This window comes from Sphaeramia orbicularis, chromosome 19, assembly GCF_902148855.1.
Source record: "Sphaeramia orbicularis chromosome 19, fSphaOr1.1, whole genome shotgun sequence".
In the NCBI taxonomy this organism is placed as follows: Eukaryota; Metazoa; Chordata; class Actinopteri; order Kurtiformes; family Apogonidae; genus Sphaeramia; species Sphaeramia orbicularis.
The window spans coordinates 41,612,089-41,634,353 of record NC_043975.1 but is presented as its reverse complement, the minus strand read 5'-3'; the positions used below and the strand labels follow the sequence as shown (position 1 = coordinate 41,634,353).

Genomic DNA, 22,265 nt, shown 5'->3' with positions numbered 1-22,265 from the left:
TTTTTAATGACAGTACATCGCATTAAATACAATAATATTAGGCGTCTTCGAGCATTTTTACTGGTTAAAGTGGAAATAATCGTTCGTTAACCTGAGTTAGCCACAACAGTGCCCTTCAAAACTACACTGACCAAGATGCTTTGCGTCCAACTTCACTTCCTAGTTACTTGTATTGTTGGCTTCCTCTGCCTTTCAGCCGTAGACACGAAAAAACTGTAACTGCCACAAAGCCATCCGAGGTCCTGTCGCAGAGGTCTGTGTTTTTTGGGTGTTGTAACATACATAATTATTCTGAATACTTTAATCCAACCTTTGAACTCGCGTGGAAACAACGATACTTTAATACGGGTCTGAAAGTGGCGGCAGGAACTGTTTAGCCCTGCCCCAACTATGGTACATGAAATATAACTGTCAGTACTGTATATATATATATATATATATATATATATATATATATATATATATATATATATATATATATATATATATATATATATATATATGATATACAACTGTAAAGCATTAACAGATATTTTATTGTTTAATTCAGCCGACAAAGATGAGTGTAGGATTTAAATCAGAAAGTGTTTGAACTGATTCTGATGCTGAGTATCACAATGAGCAGCTTTTTCTGTATCTGTGAAGGTTATTCATGACAATATCACAGTGGATTTAATCTGTTCACAGTCCGACAGGTTTAGTAAGCAGTTCAGCTCCACTACAGAGTCAGTCTGGAACACGGATGACCTGGGTTCAAATCAAAGTCCATCATAATGATCCTCTCTTAGTGGATCCTGATCTGAGGAAACCACCATTAAAAACAGTCACAGAGAACTTGAATTTGAAACCATAGTTTTAAAAGAGTCGTTCCACATAGGGGTTGAATCCAGTTGAGTACTAATATTTGACTGGTCCAGAGGACCGTGTCCTCTGGGTCAGAGCTGTTTGCTGTTATTTACCTCCCTCTAACAGATAAGAAAATAGTCACCATTTTAAAGTCATTCATCACATTATCTTGGAATGAGCTCAGATTCAAACAAACAAATGTATGAAAAACCTTTAGTGTAATAAAACAGATAAATACCTAATATGCTGATATCGTTTTGATCAATATCTAGAAATAGTGGCTGATATCAGTGTGTGTTCTACATGTCAAATCATTATTTATTTTAAGTATGGAGGTGATTTGTAATTTGAATAAGAGTTGAAGAAACCGGAGTATTCATTTGGATTTAATGTTGTGAAAGCCGGTAGTCAGTCCCAGTAAATCACTAAATCAGATGACACACGATTTGGTCTGTTTGTTGTTGTTTTTTTACGACATGTTTGTTTTGACTTTTACTGCACTTTTGGGTTTTATGTTTTTTTTTTCATTTTGCATCTTTTTTTTTTTTTGACTTTTCACTCTTTTCACTTTCGAACCAGATTGAAGTGGTTCCACATGGACCCATGTCCTGTTCTATAGTGTCTGTGTTTAAACTCAATAACTGATCTGTTTAATACATGAATGAATAGGTCTGAGGAAGTACTTGTACTTTTGTTTTTTTCCGTCAGATCTAAGTGTGTGCAGCAGCCAATGCTTACATGAAGAAAATACTGGTGATGAAACATGGAGGATTTCAGACGGATGTATCTGCGTATTTGTAAGGAGGGAGGTGTGGAGCCCCAGGAGACAGTTGTGTCCCAGCTCCAGGACAGAGGGTCCAGTCATGGCTCAAAGCTGGACCTGAGCGGCCAAAGCCTGTCCACAGACACCTGTTCTGTCCTGTCCAGGACTCTGCTGAAGGACACTGTGTTCACTGAGGTGTCCTTCAGTGACTGTATGCTCAGCGAAGAAGGTGTGTCACACACTGTCTACCATATACATGATGAATATTCCACTATGATTCTGCACTTTTGTATTTAAAAAAAAAGAAGAAGAAACAAAACCAGACACCGTATTGACCTGGGAGTTGCATTTGCAGAGGTATAATTTTTAAGTTTAAGATAAAAAGTGAACTGTTGTTGTGGACAGAGGGTTCAGCAAATCACCAGACATTTGTGGTGTTGGTGTCCACCATCAAAATGCTGAACTTCTTACGCACTGTGGAGGTTCTGTCACACCAAGGTTCTAATAGTTTTGGATTTTTCATTATAGTTTAGTTTTATTTAGTTTTGACTTTTTTTTTCTCTAATTCAGTTAGTTTTAATTTGTTTTTAGAGCAGGTTTACTAGTTTTTATTAGTTTTTGTTTTGGTCTAAATGCTTACTTTTAGTTTAGTTTTATTATTAGTTTTAGTTTTTTCTTATCTTTTCTCCTCTTCTCCATCGTATTCACATAAATCCCACACAGGACTCTGCTGCTTTAGTCTCCATGTTTCCAGGTACAGTGGGAACCAGAAGACGACTCTAAACCAAGTGACAGACCATGAAGTACCATATGGTGCCAGCAGCTAAAATTGATGGAGTGAAATAAATCAAGCTCATATCCAACTGCCATTGACAAAAATTAAAACGAAGGGAACTTTAGCCATAATTTTATGTTTTAGTTAGTTTTGTAAGCACTAAGCACACAATGCAGTTTCAGTTAGTTATTGTTTTTTTCTTTTAATTATAGTTTTCGTTTATTTTAGTTAATGAAAATATCTTTTCGTCATTTCGTTAGTTTTCTTTAACGATAATAACCTTGGATCACACAATGTCACAAAAGGTTTTATCTGTTCATAGTATGATGATCATTTTCATTAATTTCTAAATGTTTTATGGTCCATTTGTTGTTGTTTTTTTTTTCAAATTATACCATTAACTAGCACGTTGACTCGTGTGAACCCACAGGTTCTAGATGTGGTAGTTTTTATGCTGTTGCAGATGCATGCATGTTGTACCGCATTTGTCCAGCAGTCAGCGCCAAAGTGTCCTGGACATAGTACTGTGATTATAAGACTACAAAAGTATCCAACTGGACATTTTCACTGCTGTCTTCATTGACCAAAAATACATAAGAATGACAAACTGCAGCAGTCAGCTGTGTACGGAGTTAGTGTGATTCCAAAAACACACACGCACACATGCACACAGATGCCACTTAGCTTTTATAATACAGGTTATTTAATGTACACAAAGACCAAAGACAACACTAGTGTCTGTAGTATAGTATTTTATGGTCTCTCTTTGTTTTGTGTTTTTGTTTTTTTTTTTTTGTGTGGAAAGTATTTCAGTCAGATTCACTGTCCATGCTGATAGACAGACAGACCTTACTGACCCTAATCTGGGCAATTGCAGTGCAGGAGCAGCAGCATGTGACCCAGTAAAAGTAGAACACAAGACTAAAAAATAGAACACAAGAGTAAAGACACTATGGAATTTAGAAGCAAAGAAAACAGAACAGGATAAAAAAAAAATCTGGATAATTAAACAGTAAAGTGCAACATTAAACTGTAATGTGTAAGTAAAATGTAATTTTTCAGTAGGAGGGAAGGACATAAATAACTGCATAAGAAACACATGTTAAGACTTTTTTTTTCTCCATATCTTTTTATTGTGATTTTATAACGTATATTCATTCAGTGGAGTGCAGAATAGATAGAACTGAATGTAACAGTGAAAACAGAACAACTAATGAAGTAAACTAATACAATAACACATAAGGACATAACAGGTGGACTAATAAAACCTTTTCAGACTTTAATCCACTATCAGCTGTTATTGGTTATGGCTATTTTTGTCTAAAACAGGAAATACAAAATACTTGTCCAAGCATACACTGTAATTATAATGTATTTGTAGAAAATGTGCGGTTTAATTTTTGACAAAGCTCAGAGGTTTCCCAGCTGTAGTTCTTCATAGTTATGACTAAAAAGCACCTGTTAGGACTGTTTTGTTTAAAGTATGTCTAAAATTATGGTCTTCCTTTGTGGAATGTTGTTTCAGGTGCCAAAGTTCTTCTGTCTGGACTGGTTGATAATAGAACTGTGAAAGTCCTGGATCTGAAGGTAATGCTTGTCGAACTGGATTTAGAAAATTGATTTAATCTTTTTTTTTTTTTTTTCCAAGTATTTATATTAATAGTCCCTTGTTGTGAAATATTTTTGGATAGGGGAATAACCTGAGGTCAACTGGGGCTGAAGTTCTGGGAAAGTTGTTGGCACGGAACAACACTCTGCGTAGGTAAGAGACGTCCTGGTCATGTGTGTCTGAGTAGATCCGAGTACTGATCTAGCTCATGTTAACTGTTAGTCTTAATGGAAATATATTTTTAAATACAATCCACATGTTTCTACATCTTGCAGCAGGAGTTTGGTGTGACTTTAGGGTTTGGAGTGATTTTCTATGGATGAGTTTCAATGTTTACTAACAACAGTGATGCGCGCACACCTCGGAGGCAAAAACACCAGTACCAGCTACCAGCCGGCTCACATACACCTCCAGGCTCTCCCTCAGAACTCGTGAACGAACGAATATGTTAGCTCTAAAACTGTCCATTAACTGTTTCTGCCCAAAAGCCGATCCCATCTTCTCCCTCACGGCCGCATAATTTGACTTAACCGCATCGGGAAGGCTGTCCCATAGTAGAAAAGCAGACTGTCACGACAGGTGGGGAGCAGAGGTTGCACTAGACATTTTTATAGTGTCATTTTGACGGGCAGGGTCGAAAAAATTCCGTCATAAAATATTATTATCCGTCATTTCAAATTTTTATTTTTTAATGATAATGAGATATATTTAGTAGTATTTAATGTTCAAAAACATCTCAATGATGCAGCAGCTGTAGTTGCTGCTGGCTGATAAACCAACGAGATATCACTGCTCGCATAATTATATACTCCACTTTTAATTGGTATGTTATCTGTGTTATCTGTAGACATTGTAAGCTTTCTTTGTGTTTGTTCACGCAGTGTCCAATCCCATGCACTGAGGGTTAGGGTTCAGGTTCTGTGAACCACAGATCTGGGCACAAATTGACATGCCATAACACATGAAAGGTAGAAAATGCATACATATAACACACCAAATGCCATCAGAACTGGTGAATAACTTGCTTGTCAGTCATCCTTCACCACATCAGTCCCTCTTTTTTCACTATCAATGCCATCCAGGTTACTGGGCTTTTAAAATAACTAAGGAGACTCGGCTGTCTGCACAGTTTGCGCTAGCAAAGTAGCATCTAATTTTGGCTAAAGTCAGCTAAACAAGGATTACCCTCAGTATTTTAATCTGTCAAAATGACGGACGGCCTTCAGAAGTTTCCGTCATTTAAAAAAAAAATCCGTCAATGGCGGAATATTTCCGGTTAACTCAACCTCTGTATGGTAGATCTCCAGTACTTACCAGATCTGAAGTGTGCACTGCACAGACCAGCATTCTGGATTTCTTCCTCAGACCAGTTCTCGCGTCTTAATGCCTGCAACCATAACTTTCGCCGATTTTTCTGGAAGGGATGTTTGCCAGCCGGAATTCTGTATAAGTTTAAATCCTTCTGTGTGTTCTTTCTGTTCTGACAACCCACGGCACAGTAAGACAACGGCATTATTCACTGGTAGTCAGTGCTTTGCTACAAACTCGGTGTGTTTTCTGCCTCCAAGGTGCGCGAGTAGCATACATCCTACGTCATCATGAAACTGATCTATATTAACAAGATCTCAAATCCTTTACGTTCAAGAACTTTCTCATGCATTTGTTGTGAAACTGCATCAGATTTTTTCCCCTCTGCATTTCATTTAACCAGCACATTGTTGCTGTGTGAAATCACTACCCCAGTGACTTAAATGTACTGTCTATATAATACATGCTGAATATTTCACTCAGTAGTGACCAGTGCATTGAACTGTCATCAGATGGTGTCAACATGTCACACATTATTAGGGATGCAACAGTACTCTGGAAAACCGTGAACAGTTCGGTCTGCCCTGCCCTTACGGACCCTAACCCTAATTCGCCCGTACCTGCGTATATTAGAACACGTACATTAGACCCACAACCTGAACCAACCCGTGATTAAACACATCGTCTACACACTAACTCACTTTTAAGTACTGTGACACGCTATTACAAGGAAATGCGTACGTTAGGTAACTGTGGCGTTTTTATACCAGTGTTTTCTTTTACATCCCTATGCAGAACAGGAATTTATTTATTTAAAAAAGCCCCCGTTGGGCCTTATGTGTGCACGTGTGTGTTTTATATGACTGTATACAAGTAAAGGAATAAGAAATGGTTCTTTTATTCAGTACAGTGATAGAATTTGTTCCTACTGTGAAATTCAGTTTTTGCCGATGGCCCTTGGGTATTTTCCAGTGGCTCAATGTGTCTTTGTCAAAAAACATATGAAAATGAATAACACTTTATTTATTTATTTATTACACATTTTTCTATTATTGCCAAAACCATAAAGTGATTCTGATGTAATACAGTTGTAAAAAAGTAGTCTATACTCCAGATGAATTAAAACATTGTAGTAGTGCTTTTTAATCTTATGACACTGTAGGTGTCGGTCTGTATTCTTCATTGTAAACAAAGCCGGCACATACCAGGTGATTTTTGCTGCAAAACAAAAATAATGACAAATATCACTGTTTACTTTTGTTCTGTAAATGCACTGAAACTGTGATTTATTCTGCTCATATTCTGTACAAGCTAATCTTGAAGAGCTTCTTAAACTGTCACCACTTTTGGCTCCAGACAGTTTAGTTCTTCTGTTTCTGTCCTAAAATGGCTCTTTAGATTCAAAGGTTGTGGACCCATGATTCAGACTAATGCAGGTGGTTGTGTTATGATTTTATCCAAGAGTTTAGGAGGTGCACAAATGATTATGTATCCAAGTCTCTTCTCCTTTTTGAAAACATGAACAGGTGCATACAGAGTACATAAGTAAATAAGGAGTGGTTCTTGTCTTCAAAGCTGAAAATATAGAAATGAACTAATAATAATGCTGCACTGATGAAAATATAGAAATGAACTAATAATAATGCACTGATGAAAATAGAGAAATGAACTAATAATAATGCACTGATGAAAATAGAGAAATGAACTGATAATAATGCACTGATGAAAATAGAGAAATGAACTAATAATAATGCACTGATGAAAATAGAGAAATGAACTAATAATAATGCACTGATGAAAATAGAGAAATGAACTGATAATAATGCACTATGAAAATAGAGAAATGAACTAATAATAATGCACTGATGAAAATAGACAAATGAACAAATAATAATGCACTGATGAAAACAGACAAATGAACTAATACTAATGCCACTGTACTGATGCTGTTCTGGGCTGTGACTGCCCCCTGTAGGTTGGTGTTGGAGTGGAACGCCCTGGGGGTGTGGGACGAGGCCTTCTCTCTGTTTTGTGATGGTCTGTCCTCTAACAGTGCCCTCGTCCACCTCGACCTGCGCAACAATCAGATCAACCACAACGGAGCGGCCGAGCTGGCGCTGGCGCTCAAACGCAACAGCAGCCTCCAAGTGTTAGGTAACACACAGCCCAGTCCCATTTAGAGAGAGGAGACGCTTCAATGTTCACCTTTAGAACAGTCTATAACTGATGGCACAGGGGTTGGACAAGTTCTACAGTTCAACCACACTCTGTCTGTGTCTGGGCTGTCAAACCCAGTTTAATTCAGGCTCCACATTCAGTCCAGTTGAAACCAAATTAAGGCTGACCGATGTCCTGGACAGCAAGGTTCTCATAGTTTTGGATTTTTAATCATAGTTTAGTTTTATTTAGTTTTGACTTTTTTTTCTTATTCAGTTAGTTTTAATTAGCTTTTAGAGCTGGTTTGCTAGTTTTTATTAGTTATCATTTTTTTCTGAATGCTTAGTTTTAGTTTAGTTTACTTTAGTTTTAGTATTGGTTATAGTTATTTCATATATTTTATCTTCCTCTCCATCCTATTCAAAGAAATTAGTGAGGCGGGGATCTGCAGTAGAGATCGACTGATATGGGTTTTTCAGGGCCAATACCGATTATTAGTAGTTAGAGGAGGCCAGTAACCAATATTTGGAGCCGATATTCATTTGCAGTAAAAGTGTAAAAATTGGCGTGAAAAATTTTGAATAATGCAAACACTAAACTTCGTTTAAATGCCTAAAGCATATTTATTTAATCAAACAAAGAGAAAATAATAGCTCCAGAAGTGCATGGATTTCCTAGACTCAGAAGCATCTCTTATAAAGTTGAATAAAAGCTTAAATAAATAGCTCCCTGAAATTTTTCCACAGTAAATAAAGTAAAATTTAAATAGAACTATAACGACTTATCTTTGAATTAAGTGCAAACACAACAAAAATACAGGGAGACTCTTGTAAACTCTTGGGCCACATGCTGACATCTGCTCAACTCATCATGCTTAATTTATTACAGCATTTGGGACGCCTTAAGTTGATTTCATTATTAAATTTTATATTTTACCATGCAATAGCAGGGACCCTGTCATTCAAAACTATGTTGCTACATTATTAATGATTAATATGACAAAAGCTACATAAAAAAGTCTAATAGTTGCTATGAATGCAGTTAAACTCCTGACAGAACACAAACAGCCTTTAGGGCTTTAATGAGCCCACACAGGATTTAAAATGTTCCACCATGTTTAGATAAATCACTTCTGAATTTGACTCTGTCTCATCTTCACTTTAATTTTCAGATCATAGGACTAGAAAGCTCACAGCAACATTAGTAGTTGTGAGTTGTAGAGTTCTTCATGTGACTTTAATGCAAACACACACTATTACATTACATACCAACACAGTCTCATCCCAAATCGTCAGAAATCGACGCATATGGTCAGAGCCCCATAGCGGCACTATTTGACGTGGGAAGGTGTGTGTGTGTGTGTACTCCTTCTGTGTCGGATTTTGACACGGAAGGAGTACGCACCGCGGAGAGGCAAAGTTTTCTTGTGTGAGAGGCTCTGGAGAGAAAACACATGTGTCAAAGGTAAACACAGAAAACTCTTCTGAAACTGTAATAAACATCCCTGTGCTCTACATCTCACAACTACAACTAATGTTTCAGAAGAACGTCAGAGCAAAGAAAACATTAGCGGCAGCTCTGCTAACTCAGATTACCTCCTGACGTGTGTGAATTAGACTGCTGATAATATGGAGATGGAAACAGTCTGTGATGGAAAAGCACGTGTGTGTGATTAAGAGAGAGCGCGTAAAAAACTCACTTCACTTGTTTTAGGGAAGCACGCTAAGGTGGAGGCTGATGAGCTTTTACCAGAACATTAGTTCAATCTGCTTCTAAACGCTCTGCACACTATGTATTAGTAATGGAGAAAATGTATGTAGAACACAGTCTCATCCCAAGTCAGTCCCAGTCTGTGTGTGAGGACAGCTTCCATGTCAACCAATCAGAGGGCACAGAGTGGATAGTGCAGGAGAGAGAGAGAGAGAGAGAGATGTGCGGCTGCATCTGAGCCGAAATAACCCAGTTTTAAATTGATTTGTTAACATCGGCCTGTCGGATTAAAAAAAGGCAGATACCGATATACGTCAAATTTCCAAATATCGGCGCCGATAATCGGCCCGGCCGATAATCGGTAGGTAATCAGCAGGTTACCCTGGACACTTTATTTGGGGTTGGATTAGGTACAGTATGATGTATAAATTCCCTATAGCAGGTTGGGGGGGGCACGATCCATACACAACGTCACTTAATGTGAAAACACCTGATATAAGTGATAGTATACATCCATGGATGCTTCTCCTTCAGCCATCTTGTGATGACTGGAGCTTTTAGCCAGGGGTTTGTGTCATCAGATGGTTACCAACAATCATCAAGTGTTTGGACCCTCAACCATAGCACTCTCCTGTTGGCAGGTCAGCAGTGGTGGCCAGCCATTACTCACTCCCCCCTGGCTGCCAGCTCATCTCCTCCCTCCTATTCCAAATCCAACAGGAGGCTCTCTCTGCCGCCTCCCCAAGTCTTCACACCACCTTTTTCCTCCCCAATCCTCTCATTCCAACGGCAGTCAGCAACTTCCAGACTGACTGGGCAGGGAAACCTCTGCACCCCACCTTGACAGGGTACAACCATGTCTGCCAGCCTTTTTCTCTAAAGTCCTGCACCAGATTGCTGTAACGCTCAGTCTTTCTCTCAAATGCCTCTTCACATCCCTCCTCCCATGGTACAGTAAGATCCATTAGGATGATCTTCTTTCCTACGCTGGAGAACAATACTGCATCAGGCCTAAGGGTTGTGTGGACAAAATTGGGAAACTGAAGCCTCCTCTTCAGGTCGACCCTGAGCTCCCATGCTTGGGCAGTCTGCAGAAGGCTTGTCATGGTTTTACTGGGCCCTGGCAGCCTTGTGACCTCCTTAGCAAATGCTATGCCAGGGATGGTTTGGTTACATGTTGAGGTTTCCCGGTTCTTTCCTGCTCCAAAATATCTGCAAGCACAGTCAGTACTTTGTCATGGTGCCATTTGTATCTGCCCTGAGCAAGCACAGTCTTGCATCCTGTCAAGATGTGTGCCATGGTTCCTCTCTGCCCACAGAGCTTGCAAAGTGGGTCGTCCCTCAAACCCCATCTGTGGAGGTTCGCCGGAGTTGGAAGGGTATCATAAACAGCCCTTAGCAGGAAGGCAATTCGGTAGGGTTCAAGCCTCCAAAGCTCACTCCAGCTCACTTTCCTCCTGGGCAGGTCCCACTTTGTCCAGGCTCCCTGGACAAAATATATATATATATATAGCAGTTACACAGCAGCAAACCATGTATAAACCTGATAGAAACATATATAAACCAGATAGAAGCATATATAAACCAATTCAGCAGCAGTAAACCATGTATAAACATATATAAACCAGATAGAAACATATAGAAACCAGACAGAAACATATAGAAACCAAATAGAAGCATATATAACCCAGTTAAGCTGCAGTAAACCATATATAAACATATATAAACTAGATAGAAACATATATAACCCAGTTCAGCAGCAGTAAACCATATATAAACATATAGAAACCGGGATAAAAACAAAAACCAGATAAAAACAAGTGACCAGACATGACGGGCTGTGAAGTGTCATATGGTGCCAGCAGCTAAAATTGCTGGAGCGAAATAAATCAATCTGATATCAATCCGACATTGACACGAAAACTAAGGGAATTTTATCCATAATTTTTAGACGTTTTAGTTAGTTTTGTAAGCACACAATACAGTTTCAGTTAGTTATAATTTTTTCTTTAATTATAGTTTTTATTTATTTCAGTTAACAAAAATGTTTTTACAATTCTAGTTTTCATCATTTCATTAGTTTTTGTTAACAATTATAACCTTGCTGGACAGACGAGGACTTGGACAGACTGAAGGACTTGGTGGTTTGACCCTGATGTCTGTGTTGTTTGTGGACAGATCTACGGTGGAACAACATTGGTCTTTTGGGAGGACGCTCTCTGCTGGAGGCTCTGCAGAAGAACAAGAGCATCGTCCAACTGGAGATGGCAGGAAACAACATCCCCAGTGACACCCTCAAAGCCCTGGGTAAACTGTATGGAAGGACACTTAGTCACATTTACTTTTGTCTCATCCATATTATGACTTTTTTTTTATGGTTTAGAATGATGACAAAATCTACAGCACATCTGGGCATGAACCGTTGTACGGTTCCTATTCGCGTCTGGAGTCTGGATTGATATATATTGTGATAATCTGTAATAGTTAACTAATATGGGTTATTTATGTTCATTGTGTTCTGCTGTTTAGTTGCACTGTTTTGGTTCAGGTGGTTGTGACTGATGATGGGCGGAGTTAGAGAGAGTAGGGGGGCTGACATGGAGAGGGCGCGGAAGTAGAGAGGTGTATGGATGCTGATGTACCTGAGAAGAGCCGTTTTTTCCGAGTGCCCTGTTAAAGATTAATAAACCTTCTGAACATCACTACTGGCTTCATCCTTGAGTGGAACTCTCCAGGGTGTTACATTTGGTGTCAGAAGATTGGAATTAGGGCCCCGCAACAAACTAACTTTAATTGTCACGGAAGGTGAGATGGATTTACACACCGGAGCCAGACCTAAGGTGAAGCAGGAGAAGGGGGAGTGTGTGATGGACATTGTCTGGAGCTGTCTCGAACGCTTCGGATGTGGGAAATGAACATTATGCTGCTCGAGATGCTGTTTTTTCACGCCACCCAGACTATTTGTGGGAAACGCCAGCTCTACGTGATGACCGCGGTGCATACCGGGATGGCTCGGATGTAAACAAACATGATGGCGCCCTCAGCCATCTGCCAGTCGGCACGAAACCGCGGAAATATTCAGGAAAAGGGAGCTGGGAGGCTTACCGGATGCAGTTCGAACTGATTGCAGATGCAGCTCAATGGTCAGAAAAAACTAAGACCATTGCCATTTCCCTGACTGATGAGGCATCAGCTTGTCTCCTGCTGCTGAGTCCAGATGAAAGAGGTGATTATAAGGCACTTGTTGGTGCACTACAAGGGAGATATGGTGTGCTGAATGTCCGAGACTCACTGCGTTGTGAATTTAAGCACCACTCCAGACACCCAGGTGAGTCACTTCATCTGCTGGCCTTTGATATTGAGAGCCTGGATAGGCATGCTTATGCCACCATGCTGCCAGATATCCAGAATGAGCTCACCCGTGACCAGTTCATTCAAGCCCTGACCCCTGATGAGCTGCGCCTCCACGTACAGTTCCGGCATCCGTCCACACTCAGAGAGGCACTGGAGCTCGCTATAGAGTGAGAAACTGTCATCAGTGCCACAAAACAAGTGTCTTCCACTGTGGTGGTTGCCGCTGTGGCTGAGGTTCCGGACCAGAAACATGCATGGGCAGAGGAGCTCGTACAGGCAGTGAGGACGCTGTCAACACAGTCGGCAGAGGAGGGAGGTTGTCCAGCTCGTCCAGTCGTGTGCTGGGGGTGTGGCCAGTCGGGCCACCTGCTTCGCCGATGCCCAACAAAGAGAAGTCAACAGGGAACTGGACAGGGGTCTGTGTAACCTGGACAACGCAGACCTCCTCTATCAACTTCCGGGAGCTGCAACATATCACAGAGGGAGAGGACAAAGACGGAACACAAGCTGCTGCCAGCCCTGTTGTGTACGTGGGCTGGACAGAGGTCGGAAATCTCTGTCATGTTCCTGTGTTCGTTGGTGGCGTTTCTTGCACCGCTCTAGTGGATACTGACTCCACAGCGACTCTGGTGAGACCTGACATTGTCCCAGCTGGGACTGTCTTAGAGAAGGCTTCAGTGAAACTGAGGACAGTGACTGGTGAGACAGCAGCCATGGAAGGTAGGGGTGTGTTTACATTTATGGTGGGGCCCTGACAGTAAACTTTGCAGCATGGGTGGCCAGCATAGGGGACCAGTGTATCCTGGGACAAGACTTTATGGGCTACACGGGTTGTGTTTTGGATGTGGGGCGGGGCTACTAGTATTGCCGGGTGGGCAAAGTGTGCCATTGATGTTTCCTACACGCAGGGACCCCATATCACGTCTTACTTGAGCACAGTAAACACAGAACATACGAGTCCTCAGGGCCAGGTTAGTCAGCCTGACCCACCCTCACTGGCTGTAGACACCACACCACATTCACACCAGGGTCTAGGGGATCGCACAGCAGCTATCCGAGATACAGGGTGGGGAAGCAAAATTTACAATGAAGATTAAGTTGTTTTTTTCTCAGCAGGCACTACGTCAATTGTTTTGAAAACCAACCTATATTGATGTCTAATCATACCTAACACTATTATCCATACCTTTTCAGAAACTTTTGCCATATGAGTAATCAGGAAAGCAAACGTCAAAGAGTGTGTGATTTGCTGAATGCACTTGTCACACCAAAGGAGATTTCAAAAATAGTTGGAGTGTCCATAAAGACTGTTTATAATGTAAAGAAGAGAATGACTATGAGCAAAACTATTACGAGAAAGTCTGGAAGATACCATTAAACAAGAATGGGAGAAGTCATCACCCAAATATTTGAGGAACACTTGCGCAAGTTTCAGGAAGCGTGTGAAGGCAGTTATTGAGAAAGAAGGAGGACACATAGAATAAAAACATTTTCTATTATGTAAATTTTCTTGTGGCAAATAAATTCTCATGACTTTCAATAAACTAATTGGTCATACACTGTCTTTCAGTCCCTGCCTCAAAATATTGTAAATTTTGCTTCCCCACCCTGTATATGGGAGAGGAACTGTGAGGGTTTGAATGATCAGCAGCAGATCATGTTGTGGCAGCTGTTGTGGGAATTCAGGGACATTTTTGCTCTCACTGACAGGGAGGTTGGGCTTACACACCTGGTACAACACCATATTGATACAGGAGATGCACAACCTATTAAGACATGCCCCCGCCGCTTGCCGATGGTCCAACAGCAGGCTGCTTAGGAGGAGGTCCATGCCATGTTGGAGTCTGGTATCATAGAGTCCTCAGACAGCCCATGGTCCTCAGGTGTGGTTATGGTGCCTAAAAAGAAGAGCCCAGGTGGAGGTTTTGTGTTGATTATAGGCCCCTAAACAAGGTGACGAGGAAGGACTGTTACCCCCTTCCCCGGGTGGATGAGTGGGTGGGTTATTTGTGTTCATTGTGTTCTGCTGTTTAGTTGCACTGTTTTGGTTCAGGTGGTTGTGACTGATGATGGGCGGAGTTAGAGAGAGTAGGGGGGGCTGACATGGAGAGGGCGCGGAAGTAGAGAGGTGTGTGGATGCTGATGTACCTGAGAAGAGCCGTTTTTTCCGAGTGCCCTGTTAAAGATTAATAAACCTTCTGAACATCACTACCGGCTTCATCCTTGAGTGGAACTCTCCAGGGTGTTAAAATATATAGGGTATACATGGTTCTCGCTAGCGTCATTGAACACCTGGGCCCCCGACGCTGTCCCTGGGGGGCCCCGATGCTGAGATTTGACCTGCGACACTGTCTTTCAACCAGCGTAGCGGTGTTTTTTTGTGTGTATTCTGCGCCCTGCTTGTCTGTATAGCGGCTACCTCGGCAGATAGATAACAGGTTTCTCAAGAAAAGCCGGACACCGAAAACTTCTCTTCAAAGCTTTTATTCGAGACTTCATTGTAAAACTGCAACATACATACAAAACATGTCTCAGTTATGTCCTTTGTTACAGCATATTAACATAGCATTATACATTCAAATGAATGATAAAAGACCACTAGCTCGATGCTAACATAAGTGGGAAAATCCATAGAAATGCTAACGATTAGCATCTTCAGGTCGACTTAAGATTTACGTCTTTTAATCAAACAACAAAATTTTACATCAGAGACAGGTTTTACTATTCATTACCACAACTGAACATAAAATACTCACAGGCAAACGTTCTTTCTGGCTATACAAACAGAATGAGAGAAACGTGTCTGCTACTTCCTTCCCATGTCTGAACTGATTACGATAACACCGAAAGGACAAAACACATGCCAGTGCAACTTATTCCGACCACCAGAGGGCCCCCTTTGCTTGCTTTGAACAACAGAACATCACAGTGTGTGTGATCATCCAATGTAATGATAACGAGATTTGAATTTGAAAAAATACGATCCTTTGTCTTGGCGCAAAGTGCTGCAGACAGGAAATGAGAACAATAGAATCCACACCCTTTTGTATGCCTTGGTATTGTCTGACGCCCGCCCGGCAACATCACTTGCCTTACGCTCATTGGCTGACAATGATACTTCAAGCAATTTATCTTATTTAAACGGACCGATCACCCGTGGAAAATTATATCTAAAATTTAGCTTGTGCATGCGTGTAGTGTGAGTGCCGCTCCAATAACCCCTAATTTCGTGCAAGTGAATATTTTTCTACGATCATGTCTGTGTCGAAGCACGGGAGCAACGCCAAACACAAGGGTAATATCGCATTGTTTTTTGGCTTCATTCCTCAAAATTTGCCCCTCAAAATGCAGGAAATAGTGTTTCAGAGAGTTATAAACTTCAAAATTTTCCAGGGGAGGATGCCCCCAGACCCCCCTACAAAAGTTGCGCGACGCTCACTGTAAATGGTGCCCCTATGCTGTGAAAAAATCCTACTGAGAACCCTGTATATATATATATATATATATATATATAGATAGATAGATAGATGATAGATGGATAGATAGATAGAGAGAGAGAGAGAGAGAGAGAAATAACAACAGTATAAAAATATCTACAAATACCAGAAAAGCACTGTGAGAGCGTAGACCTCCACCAAGGCAGATCGGCCCTCCCATCAACATTTCCTGAAAATTTCATCCAAATCCGTCCGTAACTTTTTGAGTTATCTTGCTAACAGACAAACAGACAAACCCCGATGAAAACATAACCTCCGCCGTTCCTTGGTGGAGGTGATAACACCAAACCAGTCCAATGACATCTACAAATACATCTGTCAGTTCAGTCTGCAACACATTTGGATCCAACTGATACCAACTGAACATGGAAACTAACAAACAACTGTGTGTTGATCCTGACATCATGTGCGTGACTGTTACGACCCTGAGGTCGTATATATGTTTGTATTTGTCCTGTTATCCCACCCTGGCCTGTAGAGGGCCAGTGGTGTATTTTTCTGTTAAGTATGTGTGTTGAAGTCCAGGTGGCTGTATTGGATTGGTGGGACACGCATCCTGTGGGTTGGCCAGCCTGGAGCGCACAGACCGCTAATTAGTGGAGGAGGACAGAGCCCGCCTTTAAAACCGCCTGTGGACAGCCCAGCCCTGCTCCTCGTCCTCGTCCTGCTCCCAACTAACGCCGCCAGTTCGTCGTATTAGAGAGAGAGATTTTCGACATCTTTGAATTCAGTATTTAGGCACATTGTAAATAGTTTATTGGACACCGCAGCACTTGTTTAGGGTGAGAAGTCGATTTTATTTTCATCACGTTTTCTCCTGTTTTGAGTTAGGAGGCCAGGTTAGTCCTGTGTATTTTTGTTCTTTTATTTTTTACTAGGGAAGTACAGAGTGTTTGAGGTTGGTTTTGTTTTGTTATTTTTATCACTGCTCACCCTACATTAAATAAACTGCTGCTCGGATTTAATTTAACCTTATCTGTCACGGTCTTCCTTGGGAGTGGGAATCGAGTGGGGAGTCATTTTATGTTATGCCTTATTTTACCCCTAGACTAGGGCGTAACAGTGACAGTAAGTGTCCGTGTGAAACACAACAGTGGAACCAATGCATACAGCAGAGAAATGAAGGAAACAAAGCTTTGATTCAGGAATTTTGTAATCAGATGTTTTTGTATTGTTTTTTTTTTTAAACCATGAGTCAGTTTGTTAATTGTATAAGCCAGGGGTGCGCAATCCAGGTCCTTGAGGGCCGGTATCCTGCATGTTTTAGATGTTTCCCTCTTCCAACACACCTGGTTCACATGACAAGCCTATCATCAAGCTCTGCAGAAGCCTGATAATGACTTTCTGGTGTGCTGGAAGAGGGAAACATCTAAAGCATGCAGGATACCGGCCCTCGAGGACTAGGGTTGCCCACCCCTGGTGTAAGCTGTAAGAGACAATTTCTCAGTTTTATGTTTTACTTATTATATCTCATTGTCAGTTGATCAAAAGTTTGCAGAAATGTCACTTCAGTTCCATCCTTCACCCAAAGGTTTAATAAGTGCATCTGTTGTTCTAACTCTTATTAACTCTTACTCTAACTACTGTAAAACTAAACTGACTATAATATGGACAACTGAAGTACCCAGATCATCAGTGTAAACACTGACACTATCCAAACCTCCAAAGTGTGCTTATGAATTCCCTTGTTTTTCCGCTGCTGTTGTTTCAGAACAGACCACAGGACATAACTGTGAGAATCAGTTCACCCTCAGAGAGAGTCAGAGCCGGACCCAGGTCCTCAGTAAAGAGATCCAGAGCCTGAAGGAGGAGAAGGGACGCCAGGTTATACTCACACTGTACCATCACATCACATTGGTACTGGGAAAAGCAGGTTATACTCACACTGCACCATCACATCACACTGGTACTGGGAAAAGCAGGTTATAGTCACACTGCACCATCACATCACACTGGTACTGGGAAAACCAGGACTGTCAAAGGGATTTTAGTTCAGGGGACATGTTCAGACCAAGGTTATTATCATTAACGAAAACTAACGAAATGATGAAAACTAGAATTGAAAAAACATTTTCGTTAACTGAAATAAATAAAGACTATAATTAAAAGAAAAAAACAAAAACAAACGATAATTAACTGAAACTGTATTGTGTTCTTACAAAACTAAAACGGATAAAAATTATGGATAAAATTCCCTTCCTTTTTGTCTTTGTCAGTGTCGGTTTGATACGAAATCGATTTATTTCACTCTAGCAATTTTAGCTGCTGGCACCATATGATATTTAATGGTCCGTCACTTGTGGTCACTTGTGGTTTAGAGTCGTCTTCTGGTCCCCACTCTACCTGGAAACATGGAGACTAAAGTTGGGAGAAATCAGCAGAGTCCTGTCTGGGATTCATTTGAATACGACGGAGAAGAAGAGAAAAGATACGACAAAACTAAAATTAATACTAAAACTAAACTAAAACTAAGCATTTAGGAAAGAATGAAAACTAATAAAAACTATCAAATATGCTCTAAAAACTAATTAAAACTAACTTAATTAGAGAAAAATAAATCAAAACTAAATAAAACTAAACTATAATGAAAAATCCAAAACTATTAGAGCCTTGGTTCAGACCAGTAGGATCTGAAGTGGACCAGTACAATAATGTAAAAAAAGGTAAAGTTATATTATGGAAATGTTTACACCTACAAAACATCTTTTAGAAAATGTGAATAACATGAACAACCTGAAATTTCTGAAGAAGAATTTAAGTGAAACTTTATTGATAGTATGTCTCAGTTTATCATTTACACATGTACTTAACATCCCAGTTGATCTAAAATACACAAAACAGTAGCAGGCCGAATATTGGTCCAATTACACTGACTTCACTAAAGATATTTCAGGTTGTGTATATTTTTTTCAGGTTATTCACATATTTTAAAGGATAGTTTCTACATCTGAACATTTTCATGTAATTTGGCTTTTTTTTTAACACTAAAATGGAGTTGTCATTATTTCTATGTTATTCTGATTGTATTTTACTGGTCTGACCCTCTTCAGACTGAAATAGGTTTGTGTGTGGCCCCTGGACTAAAAGGATGGATTTTTAAAAAATTTCCAGTGCCATGTTTTTTCCAAATTTATCCCACAGGTTGGATTGGACCCTTTGGTGGGCCCGTATATTTGACCCCCCTGTCCTAAACCAGAACACTGAACATCCATACAATGCTACTCAGTGTTTTTGAGGTTTAGAACACTGAGCGCTGCCTGTGCACAGCTCTAATCTGTAGCTTTTACAGGGTATACAGCTGGTGTTTGTTGGTCACTAACTGGGACTGTGGTCCTTTTCCAGTTCCTTGGTTTGTTGGAGACCATCGACCGACAGAAGGAGGAGATGGGACGCTCCAACAGGTGACAGCCTTAACTCTTTACAGAAATACTCTGAAATTCAAAATAAGTGTGTTATTGGAGGACATCACAAGACTTCATTACTTTTCAAAAGATTCAAAACATTTTATTTGCCATGTGTGCATACATTTACATATACATACTGTATATATATATATTAGGGCTGGGCAAGTTAACGCGTTATTACCGCGTTAACTCATTCATTAAATAACGCCGACAATTTTTTTAATCTCCCGTTAATGCTGTTCTGCCTTTCGAGCAAGTCTTAGTTCATTTATACATACGGACTCTTATTTTGAAACTCATGCTTTTATTTTGGCGCTCCACACGCCGGTGCTCTGTGTGAACTGTGCACGTAGCTGAGAGGAGAAAGCGAACTTTCCGAGTAATGCTGAATCAAACTTTGTGTACAGGGTGAGGAAGCAAAATTTACAATGAAGATTTAGTTGTTTTTTCTCAGCAGGCACTACGTCAATTGTTTTGAAACCAAACATATATTGATGTCATAATCATACCTAACACTATTATCCATACCTTTTCAGAAACTTTTGCCCATATGACTAATCAGGAAAGCAAACGTCAAAGAGTGTGTGATTTGCTGAATGCACTCGTCACACCAAAGGAGATTTCAAAAATAGTTGGAGTGTCCATAAAGACTGTTTATAATGTAAAGAAGAGAATGACTATGAGCAGAACTATTACGAAAAAGTCTGGAAGATACTATTAAAGAAGAATGGGAGAAGTCGTCACCCGAATATTCGAGGAACACTTGCGCAAGTTTCAGGAAGCATGTGAAGGCAGTTATTGAGAAAGAAGGAAGACACACTGAATAAAAACATTTTCTATTATGTAAATTTTCTTGTGGCAAATAAATTCTCATGACTTTCAATAAACTAATTGGTCATACACTGTCTTTCAATCCCTGCCTTAAAATATTGTAAATTTTGCTTCCCCACCCTGTAACTCCTGCAGAAGCAACGCCTGTATGTATCAATCATTCTGTTGTTTGCTAAATAATTTCACATGCAAACGTGTCATTAGAAACATGTTTATGACGTTATTTTGGATGTTTATTACAATGTGTTATTAACATGTTTAAGCTAATTTGTTTATGTTAGCAGTCGGAGATGGGTTGCTAATTCTTTATGAAGGCTCATGCTAAGTTTATGTAAATTCATTGGTTGTGTTTAGGTATAATATGCCAGCCTATATATATTTTATACTATTCATTCTTACAGCAACTCATTTCATTTCATTTCACACGTTTATTTCAAACCTGCTACCGCATTTATACACTTAACAGATGACGACTGGACAACACATGGTTTGAAAAGGGGATGGAAGAAGCATTGCTTTTAAAACTCCAACCCCTCACACCACACACAACCCATCACAACATTTCACTACACCAAAACAGAACAATACAGAACATTATAGAACAAAACAGAACAATACAGGACATTATAGAACAAAACAGAACAATACAGAACAGTACAGAACAAAACAGAACAATACAGACCAATACAGAACAAAACAGAGCAATACAGAACAGTACAGAACAATACAAGGCATTATAGATCAATACAGAACATTACAATATCACATCCTCACCAGACAAGAACATAAACATAAACAGAACAAAACTGAACATAAAATACTCACAGGCCCTACAAAGAAACGTGTCTATTAGTTCTTTCTTATGTCCGAACTGACTACGGGAACACTGAAAGGATAAAACATACGTTAGTGCAACTTATTCCGACCACTAGAGGGCCCCCTTTGCTTGCTTTTAACAACTGAACATCACATATTATTGGGCTTATTAGTATTAGTACTTATTAGTGGGCTTAAGACTCCTGTCAGTCACTCACAAGCGGAAATAAACTGGTGGGGACATAAACGTGGAGAAAAGTACAGGTCTTTTACATGGACATTTTCATTTTAAATGTCTTCAGATGGTGGGGTTGAGAAGGACACAGTTGTTTGGAAGCACTGACGTGGAATAATTTTTATCACCGGAGTACTTCAAGTCTGAAATATCACTGAAAGGCAAAGGCAAAACACGCTGTTTATGCCACCTCCCCCCTCCCCCAACTATGCAATTAATCGTGATTAATCACACAAATCCATGCGATTAATTGCAGTTAAACATTTTAATCGCTGCCCACAACCAATATCTATCTATCTATCTATCTATCTATCTATCTATCTATCTATCTATCTATCTATATATCTATATATATATATATATATATATATATATGTGTGTACAGGGTGGGGAAGCAAAATTTACAGTATTTTGAGGCAGGGATTGAAAGACAGTGTATGACCAAGTAGTTTATTGGAAGTCATGAGAATTTATTTGCCACAAGAACATTGACATAATAGAAAATGTTTTTATTCTATGTGTCCTCCTTCTTTCTCAATAACTGCCTTCACACGCTTCCTGAAACTTGCGCAAGTGTTCCTCAAATATTCAGGTGACAACTTCTCCCATTCTTCTTTAATAGTATCTTCCAGACTTTCTCGTAATAGTTCTGCTCATAGTCATTCTCTTCTTTACATTATAAACAGTCTTTATGGACACTCCAACTATTTTTGAAATCTCCTTTGGTGTGACGAGTGCATTCAGCAAATCACACACTCTTTGACGTTTGCTTTCCTGATTACTAATATGGGCAAAAGTTTCTGAAAAGGTATGGATAATAGTGTTAGGTATGATTATGACATCAATATATGTTTGGTTTCAAAACAATTGACGTAGTGCCTGCTGAGAAAAAACAACTAAATGTTCATTGTAATATTTGCTTCCCCACTCTGTATATATATATATATATATATATACATA

At 39.9% G+C, this 22,265-nt stretch overlaps 1 protein-coding gene across 4 annotated transcripts in view; it reads left to right on the top strand.

Annotated features, from left to right (window-relative positions):
* Nucleotides 1-157: 157 nt before the first annotated feature.
* lrrc45 (leucine rich repeat containing 45) overlaps nucleotides 158-22,265 on the top strand; it is a 61,390-nt gene continuing 39,282 nt past the window's right edge. The window contains exons 1-8 of one of the 4 annotated variants that reach the window (XM_030163146.1): nucleotides 158-215; nucleotides 1,555-1,838; nucleotides 3,910-3,971; nucleotides 4,076-4,146; nucleotides 7,277-7,455; nucleotides 11,347-11,475; nucleotides 17,731-17,843; nucleotides 19,362-19,420. In XM_030163146.1, coding sequence (XP_030019006.1) covers nucleotides 1,610-1,838; nucleotides 3,910-3,971; nucleotides 4,076-4,146; nucleotides 7,277-7,455; nucleotides 11,347-11,475; nucleotides 17,731-17,843; nucleotides 19,362-19,420 — 842 coding nt within the window. In that variant the 5' untranslated portion in view covers nucleotides 158-215; nucleotides 1,555-1,609. Of the gene's footprint in view, nucleotides 254-369; nucleotides 394-1,549; nucleotides 1,839-3,909; nucleotides 3,972-4,075; nucleotides 4,147-7,276; nucleotides 7,456-11,346; nucleotides 11,476-17,730; nucleotides 17,844-19,361; nucleotides 19,421-22,265 lie in introns of those variants that run through there. The other 3 variants (XM_030163144.1, XM_030163145.1, XM_030163148.1) reach the window with 3 other exon arrangements.